This window comes from Bombus bifarius, unplaced genomic scaffold, assembly GCF_011952205.1.
Source record: "Bombus bifarius isolate JDL3187 unplaced genomic scaffold, Bbif_JDL3187 scf7180000008026, whole genome shotgun sequence".
Taxonomy (NCBI): Eukaryota; Metazoa; Arthropoda; class Insecta; order Hymenoptera; family Apidae; genus Bombus; species Bombus bifarius.
In genome coordinates, this window is record NW_022884399.1 from 762,050 (window position 1) to 772,378 (window position 10,329).

At 28.7% G+C, this 10,329-nt stretch overlaps 1 protein-coding gene across 1 annotated transcript; it reads right to left on the bottom strand.

Moving 5' to 3' along the window:
- Positions 1 to 7,169: 7,169 nt before the first annotated feature.
- Positions 7,170 to 8,744, bottom strand: LOC117207296 (abaecin-like). The gene is made up of 3 exons (XM_033447346.1): positions 8,605 to 8,744; positions 7,736 to 7,915; positions 7,170 to 7,341 (listed from the first exon to the last, which is right to left on the bottom strand). The coding sequence occupies exons 1-3, from the start codon at positions 8,668 to 8,670 to the stop codon at positions 7,330 to 7,332; spliced, it is 258 nt and encodes an 85-aa protein (XP_033303237.1). The 5' UTR covers positions 8,671 to 8,744; the 3' UTR covers positions 7,170 to 7,329.
- Positions 8,745 to 10,329: the final 1,585 nt, after the last annotated feature.

A 10,329-nucleotide genomic window follows, 5' to 3' on the forward strand; every position in this document is an offset into this window, starting at 1 on the left:
ACGGAGTTAAATTATGACAAAAGAATAAAAAGTGACATCTATTCTAATCGATATGATAAATCCTTTACCATCCTAATCGACCTCTGTCATAAATTCGTTTTTATTGTTATATTTCAATAAATTTTTTCTTTTTATGTCAAGATTTTTATAAATAGAAAAACTCCAGTCAAACAAATACCAGAAATTTCACGACGTTTTACTTATATAAGAAAATGTGCAGCTAATTGTATTTATTATAACGTCATCAGCAGGGCCGAAGAATTGTACATTCTATGCGTATAATCTGTCCTTATTGTACTATGATAATAATATTAAATTCATTGAATATTTTACTTAATATATTCATATAAATCAGGATTCCACATCATCAGTACTAAAATTCACAAAAGGAAAGGGTTGGTCTTTGAAAGTAGAAGTATATTTCTTGACTAAGAGTAATTTTTTCGTTATTTTTTTCATTACAGTAAATAAATATTTAGATTTTATTCAGCTGTTAATTCCTTCAAAGAGAAGATATTTCGAAAACGGTCACTTCATTCGTAAACTATAGTCTCTATTTTCAATATCCAAAACCAATTAATACGTTCTTTCTATTTCGTTTTAGCAACATTGCAAATATCTTTACAGTACACAATTTGACGTCACTTCGTGAATGAAAATCAATTGATATTCTCTGTCAAGCGCACTTGTCTTTAGCGACCTTACAAAATCAATTTTTCTAAAGTGAAAGCCAGAATAATCAAACCTTTCAATTTATTTTTGTGCGAACAAATATTCCATATTCAGAGAGAATAGCAAAAAAATTCACATAGTAGAATAGTTATACTCATTCATGATTTGTTTTTTTCAATTACTAAATATCGTTATTTTATTTCCAAGAGTCATTAATTTTAGAATGTTTTTAATGTAGTTATTTTAATTTTGTAAAAATATAAACGAAAATACAGTTTTTCATACTACAGGTTTTCATGTTATCACTTACAGTTTTTATGTACTTACAAGAACATTTTTATAATGTTGCTTTTAGTTGTTCTGTGTATGTATGCTCGCATTAATAACGTTTAGAAGAATTTAATAAAAATGATAAAAATAATCACTTTTATCTACATGTCTGGTTATTATAAACAATATGAACTATAGAAGCATTAAAATATACAGCTAATATACGTATATAAAGAGTTCAATAAATATTTTAATTTCCGAATCTTTTATTTATACATGCTACAGCATAGTTTTTAAAATATCTACTAAATCTGCAAAAATTTCAAGTAATTCCGAAATATTCTTTTGTTTCATACCTAAATGTGAACAGTTACGTAACGTAAAATGCATATTATTAACAGGAACTTAATAAAAGCGTTGTCATAATTTGTTACGTTATAGCTACATTATAATTTTGTTTTAGTTTTATTTTGAAATTATGTAATAAAGGAATACAGATAAAAAAAAGGAATGCAGCAAGGGACAGTGATAATACTTGTGAAACAGATAATTCCAGGATGAAATTTTGTAGCTGATAGGAAGATACTTCGAGGAAAGCGAGATGACATAGGATTTGTATCGGAATTAGATTCAGTTCGCTGCAAACTATTATTTGACATATTATTATGCTTGTATTTAATTAATTTAAAAAAGCTAAATTGGACTAAATCTGTTGAAATAACTTGCCAAAAATTTGTTAATATTCTGATACACAAATGTATGTTTCTAAGCATTAAAAAATCTTCTAGCTATAGTCGAAGGATTTCAACTACGGATGTGGCTGTGGCTGTGGCTATGGCTGTTACGGAATAGAAACTTTTCCCCGGACATGAAATAGAGGACGGTCGGTCGGTTTGAGATCGTTTACTCGCTGATACGGAAAAGCTGGATAGTATCTAGCTAGGGAGCCAAGATATTTTCCTGATCCCGAATTCTTCGTTTCTTTGGCTCGTTAAAGTCACTCCACGGTCTCACCTTTCCTGCTGGAGAAAAACATTTCGTAGAAGTGGTCGACTATAAACGATCGACTTCACTGACTAGGCGTATTCAAAGATTTCTCCAATTGCAGGTACGCGTTCCGATAATACATTTTGTGCCTAGCAATTTCAGCGAAAACGATATACATATTTCAACTCGATTGTGATCAAATTTACTCGAGAGACATCTATATAATTCTTATCTTTCAAGTAACTCGTCAATATTACTTCCTTCTTTCTATTATACATATAAATGTGTTTTCACTTACATATGTATATACATGCTCATTTTTTCATTTACATTGAAGGTATCATAAAATACTGCGCATCCATTGTAGCAAATCTATTGATTATGTTAAATTTAAAATTATAAATTTTACGTGCAAAATTTTTCTTTCCTTCATATGTGACAATTTTTTTTATATTATTCAATTCAAAATTTTATTCTCTGTATGAGGCATTTTTAAAAGATGTAAAATATTTGATATACATCAAGTGATTCTATATAATAATGATTGAGATTACAATGACCATACTAACGAATCAGGAGAAAGTCTTGATTGCTGAAATTTAATCAACCAAACTAAAACCGATAAAATAACCACCGACAATGAATAATCGTGAACGAGAGAATAAAGTAGTTGTTCAGTCCTCGATGTTAACGAATGATGAATTATCCCTTTGATTGACAAAAAATTCTATTTTTTCAATAAAATATTTATCCTATTTTATATTAATAAATTATGGAAATTGTCTTTATAAAAATCTATAGAATTATTTGGAACTAAACAATTATGTTCATAGCTGTCTATGCCATTCTTAGTTAAAACTAATTCTAACAATGAAGTTTGCTAAAAACTGTTAAATATAGTTGAAAGTTATATACTTCATATTATTAAATGATACGTTTCTTTTGTAATAATAATAGTATTGTTATAACAAAGTCTATTCTCTCCTTATTACCTATTTTAAATTTCATTTCCTTTTACGTATTTCCCTTAAAATTTCAACATTAATTCGGTTATTACTATTAACATTAATATTTGTAGCAATATTAATTTGACATTAGTTGTTTTGTATTGCATTATTAACCATATAAATAATCATATATTTTTTTTAATAAGTTGAGTACAATGCTTCTAAGAAATAATATTGTATAAAGAAAGAATAGAATAAATTAATAAAGCGAATTTTTTCTTCTAATGAAAGTACTTAGCGGCAGGTGAAGAACCTAATTAGGTTACTACCTGATTAACGCGACGAAGACTTCTTATATATTATACTTACAAAGACCTATTGAAAAGAATAACTTGAAAGTATTGACCGAATCGTCCAGTTACTAGAAAGTTATTGCACTTGAAGAAATGAATAAAATTATCGAATTCTTCAAGGAAATTTATTTTGTTTTTTGTCCTATCACTAAAAAATAGTACATAAAATAAAAAATTCATAGAATGTACATTTTTCTACTATGTAGAAATATAGTAAATATTTATAAATATAGCCTGTACTCAAAAAATGAATTTATGTGACCTTATTACACTCGTGCGAATCGCAATATCAATAAAGTTTCGGAATTGTTTTTGGAAACGTACCTCTGGAGGAGCGGTAAAATGGCTCCAGATTGAAAATTGAAGCTTTTATTATATATTGTCCCTATCGGAGAAAATGCCAGAGTTTTCTGAGCAAGCAGTATATGTGTTCCACTGTTATACTTACTGCTGAAATCTTGAATAAACGACAGCATGTTGCAATTTGATTTATTACTTATTGCCTATATCACACGCCTATCTTATCTGGAGTAAGAAACCTTTAATATTTAAATTTACAGTAGAATCATATTGATTATATTATATTCCTGAAAGTGCCTTTTGACTCGGGCCATTTTATAATAATAATATTAAAGTTAATATTTTCATCGAATCATAAGTACATCACATAATGGAACATGAAAAATCAGGAAACAAAATGAACATGAAGAAAATTATTAAAAAAAATGTAATTATCAATTTAAAATGATTCATGATATTCTAAATGTGAATAATATGTTCTGCCTTAAATATAGTATATTGTCTTATGTAATGCTTTTATAACTATAAATATACAATTTGCACGAATTATTAACATGATATAGGCAGAATTTTGTAAGGTCGAAGATACGACTGATGTAGAGTGTAACATCGAAGTTCAGTTGAAACGAAAGATATTGGCGTTGTGCAATTGTTCCGCTTTAAGTATCACTTCACATTAGCAAGCGACGAGAAGGCGGACAATTTAAATTATAGGTACACTCGACTGAGACTGTTCTCCCTTATCGCATTAACGCGAGAATACCGTAAAATGCACAAGGCAAAGTACCACGCCAACCAACAACTTCCAGCGTAACCGTGTTCATTACGAAGAAAGATCTCACCGAATTTCCCATTTACATTCCGCCATCGTGTGCGACTCTTGGCACGGATGCTTATGTCCTCCTATTCGGTCCTTCTTCGTGGATTAACTTATTTTCTTGTAACCGTGTATCGTCTTTCGATAAAGATTCTCGAACTGACTACAGAGTACTGTCTATTTGAAGGAGATATTTAAGCTGAAAATGCAATAATCCGTGTAAATGTTGTCTGTGAATGCGTCTTGACTTCATAATCTATTCGAAGCATTATACTCAAATTAAAAGACTTTAAATAGTTAAGATACATTATGTGTTTACAAGTGTTTCTTATTCATATCGCCAAGAGAAATAGACGATTTAAAAAGTAGAAGAGTGTGAAGTACAAGAATGTGCAATATTATTATATGCAACATAAGCAGACGCTACCAAAAATATTATTCACAGCTGAAATGTACATTCATGCACAAGGAGGTCATATTAGACATTTGCCGCAGCCTTATCAAAAAAGAATATAAACACATCGCATGCACGGGTTCTGTTTTATATTATGGTGGTGAATATGAAATGTCATTTTTCTGAAATTTGAATGTTACAAGACAATTGCATATAGTAAACACAGGAATTGTTCTAGATTGTAGAAGTAAATCGAAGAGCAAGCAGCTCCTTATAATTCACGCGCATTAACAACAATAACGTCCGAAATTAATAAATTAAAAATGATTCTTAAAGCTTCGAAAATTGAAACTTCCGGTTAATCTTTCTTTACGAATACAAACGTGATAACGACGTAGTGAAAACTTGTACAAAACATAATTCAGCGTTCGAGGAAGATTGTGTGAATTTAAGAATTATTCAAAGTTAGTCTTCGAAATTTGGAGGTAGAGATTTTTCATTGAAGAATGTACCAAAACGAGGAAAGAAAAACACTAGATAATACGTCCTTCTACAATAATGAAATTAATTTATTATTGAGGAAAGTAAAGAATTACATGAAAATTATTTTGATTGTATGCAACATATTTTAAGAAAACTATATCTTTAGATTCCTAATACAGAAAACTTAATTCCATAATTACCAACATAATATTAAAAACATAAATTGTAATGGTAATAATTTTATAATAATAATTACAAATTCTCTTCTAAATAATTGAATAGTAGCTTTATTTTTTATAGTCTTGCTTTAATCGTAGTATTACAGTTTTTTATTTCTTCCGTTTTACTGGATCTTCTATAGCGTTCTTGTTTATTAGAATCGGAACTTCTTTCTTAAATAGTAACATAAAATTTTCAATGGCCTTTTTTAATGTCATTTTGTTCTTTAATACTGACGCATTTCTAACCCATTTCTCAAATTTATATGCGCAATTTTTTTAGTAACGTGGTAAGCTTAGTCAAATATATAGCGAAGTAACAGAACATATAGAACTATACACTATACATATATGCATGTATGTAGATTACAGGATTATTAACGTCGTTATGAAATATAATATGAAATTTAAAAATAAATAACAATTTTATTAAAAAGGATACTTTTCATAACATTTCCTAAACTTTCTAAACTATTTTATTTTCTAAATTGCCTTTAAATAAAGATAAGAATTAACTGATCCGTGTGTTAAATCAGCAAATTCCTCGCTTATTGTTTTATTGTATAGTAGCAATGAGCGCAAATCGTGCGGTTCTGGTTGACATTATTTTATACAGGTTGCGCCAAATGCTGCACATGGTCTCATTAGATTTGATGTGCAAACGTTGTTACCTTCTAAATAGTGTAACCGTTACACAGAAATGAGCTGCTTGCCTGTTGAAATTGTTACTCTGTATTATAACGAACATGGAAAGAGAAAGCACAGATAATTTATAGTAAAGGCATAGATTATATTATAATACTTTTCGGCATGTTCCATTGGTCCAAATTATTTTCATTCGCATAAGTTGAATAAATTATTGTTTGAAAAATCTATAAATTTGACTTAAAAATTTTCTTCAACGAATTTTTTTAAACAGTGAAACATCGTCAGCATAACTGTATCCTGCGTATTAGACTTTTCTGAACGTTTTCCAGAGTATTTTCTGTTTTCAAATGTTTGAATGGAAGACAACTTTTGTTCTGGAACTTTCTCTTTCAGCTGTTCTTTACGTGGCACAGTTATGTTGGCAAAGAAACGAAAACATTTTCAACAATTTCTAAATTAAGAATTAACAAAAACAATTCTTTGACAGAAAGTACTTTCATTGTTTATTCTTTACTATCTAATGTATTACATCCAAACAGCAATATAGACTGTGCATTAATATCTATTGGACATAGGGGTAAATGACATCATGCGTAAATAAGCAAACCCGTACTCAGCAAATCCTCAACATTGATTTATTCAGAAACGAAACCGCGTGCGAAAAAATGTCATTCTACATTTTCTACTTATTTTTTCATGTAGATTCACACCCTTTTCGTTTGTACCACCAGATCGATATCATCCCATACCTATGTATATCGTAATTTCCAATGAAAATAAAACTGTTGTATTTTATGCGTTTCTTTCTTATATTAAAATGACATATTTTGGGAGAAGAATATTAAAAGCTACGAATATTTTATATTTTCAATTATTACTTTTATTTACGAAATAAACACGAGTTCTCTATTAAAGGCAAATCTATGGTAAAAATACTTTGTACCTCTCCATTCGATAATGTTAAACATGATCTGACGAAAGGAAAAGATGCGCGCACGTACTTCATTAATTTCGATTATGTTCAAAGGAAATATCAGTGATCAATTTAGTATCAATTGAACATTTAATTTAAACACTATATTTCAAGATAGTTACTATTTATTGAAAATAAATCAAGATCATTTTAATCAGTGTATAACTTAATTCAATTTATAGTTATAATAATTCGTCGGTACATTGCAGATATAATCTCTGATGATTTGTCAAGTTTAATTGTTTGAATGTTTCTTGATTTTTGTGATTAATGACCAGGCTGTAATAAAGCAAATAATATATATATAATATCCGATAATGTCTAAATATTTTCGTAATAATTTTACAAACGATAATAGTGTTCTTAAGATTGTTAAGATTTTCTATTTAGATGAAATTGAATATTACTGGAAATAGTTTATATAAATATGATGTTAAGCATTCTTAATTTCAAAGTCATGCATTAACATTTTGAGAAATTTTGAAATTTTTAATAAAAAAAATTATATACTACATAAACAACCTATATCTATATTCCGATTTTATGAAATTGTGTATTCTCAGGGACTTTATATAACTCTTGAATATACTTCATAGCAATATTCCTTTTAAATAAGTTTCAGTCTAGTAAATACTTTTAAATATTTGTTATTCAAATGTTAAGATATACGTACGTTTGGTAATGGGTATGGCCACTGAATTTTTGGATTGAATGGTCCATGACCTGGGAAGCTTGGAAACGGTTTAGATTGTCCCGGTCGTGGCGGATTATATGGTACAAATGCAAGGATTGCACATACTGTGGCAAGCATTATGAAAATAAACATTACTGCCTTCATCTTGTATATATTTTTCTGTAACATAGAAACAAATTATTTTAACAGCTAATTTAAATTACGAAATATTTAAATTAAGTCACAAGATACTTTAAATCTGTTGTATTGCTTTCACTGTTATAACTTGAATATAATAATCGTTAAATTAAAACTTAAGTTTTGATTGTAAGTACATTAATATTAACTTCTTTAGTACTAATTAATTTCTTTATTAAATTCTACTTCAAAGAGCTCCTATTGTATGACGTATTTCTAAAGTATAAAAATCAAGGTGTGCAGTATACAGGGTGGTTGGTAACTGGTGGTACAAGCGAAAAGGGGGTGATTCTACGCGAAAAAAGAAGTCGAAAATATAGAATAAAAATTTTTCGTTTGAGGCTTTGTTTTCGAGAAAATCGACTTTGAATTTTCGCTCGGTACGCGTGCACTTTATCGCGTCTCGTTATAACGAATCTCACTGTAGATCGTTGATTAAAAAAAATCGGTCGATTAAAAAAAAAATTTTTATTCTATATTTTCGACTTCTTTTTTCGCGTAGAATCATCCCCTTTCCGCTTGTACCACCAGTTACCAACGACCCTGTATATTGCTCATACATATGCATGTAAAATTATTAGAAATGTAACTTTAAAAGATTAAAATATTACTTACTAGTATTTACATTAATATAAATTCCATGAAACAATTAAATTGTATAATTAGCTTACCTCTCCACAACTTGCTCCTTTGCAACAGCTGAAGATACTTTCGATGTTACATGAATATTCTTGCATTTATATACAACTCTCATTGTGCAAGAACTCGCAGGAATATACATATATTTATTCTGTGTTTCAAAAATAGATAATTAGCACAGTATGTGTGTGCATTCTTATGTTGTCACAGGGGATTCCGTGTTCTTTCCGTATTGTTCATAAGCTGCAGAATATCAATGACATATAGTGACCTATGTTATCGTATTAACAACATATTTGTATACTTATTGCTGCGTTCACAGATACGGGAATCCCTGGGAAATACACTTTCCTCAACCGTCTATTTAATGATAAGTAATATGTCTGTACAAAAATGTAAGTGGCAAGATCAATATTTAGAGTTGACAAAGTAGCATGAAACAAAAGATGTTATCTATTCTATTGTCCTAACCAGAAATTTTTGTTGATTTCTTTTATTATTTATTATAAAGCATACGATTTTCAAATTTCGAAAGAAATTAATACATTTGATTAACTAATTTGATATGCAGGTTGTAGGATGCCTAATTTGATCACTTCGAATATCTCAATTATTTTTGATAATAAGAAGAATATCGGAGAAAAAAATATTTGGTTCGGGTGGGGCGAGAGGTGGGGAGGCAAATATTACGAAGAATAAGAATTTGTTAATAACATTTATTTTTATCAACATACATATATCTGTTGTCATTTTTGTACTATTAGCGCTAAATAATATTAATATAGAACATATAATTGTTATAATTTTTACGAGATTAAACTTTGAAAAGTTTATTATATATCATCCTATCTTTACAAAAATTATTTAACTGTTGTTTTACCCTACAATTGGGAAAGATAAATAATAAATAATTTATATAGGGCAATGCTAACAATGGGTATAGGTTTGTTCTAGTTAAAATTAAAAGAAATCTTAGTGGAAAATATTTCTTTGTTTAATAAGTTTTCCCATATCTTATGATATGATCGTTTTCGAAACTCCGTTAGCACTTTGAGTATTTGCTACAAGTTTTTCAGTTTTATATCTTTTACTTTCAGAATGATTCTTATAAAAAACTTGAAATGGTTTCATTTAAAGAAAAATATAAATATAGGAATAAACTTGCAGAAATCCTACCATAAGATGATAGAGAGAGCGAATTTTTCCAATAGCTACAAACTTTTTCTAATCTTATGAGTGTATAGTGTGACTATAGATTGTTTCAAGAAACTTATAATTAGTTGAATTATTTAGTTATTCATTTATTACAATTACTTAGAATTATCTTGTATCTAGGTATATTGTTTAAGTACCATATATGCGAAGTACCATACCTAAACAATAAAAAACGATATCTAAATCTGGATGTTACAGTTTATGAACTGTATTGAATATCAATTATTTAATATGAATTGTTATGAATTCCAGTATATTTATATAGGTAATCTATAATTTGTCTGTACAGCCACATTTCACCTGTTTATTGTTGTTGAATATTTACTCAATTATGTGATTTAAAGAATTTGTTACAAATTAATTTAAAATGTGGGTTTTTAATACAAGAGGTTAATGAGGAAGCACGCAAATTTTAATTATCTGTTTTGAAAGATAAAGTTTGTAGCGGTATAATTTGGGGTGGTGCAGGAAAAGGGAAGATCGGTAGAAACATGCGGGACTAAAACAGAATAGCGGTAGACTCGATGCACTTGAAACGAAGA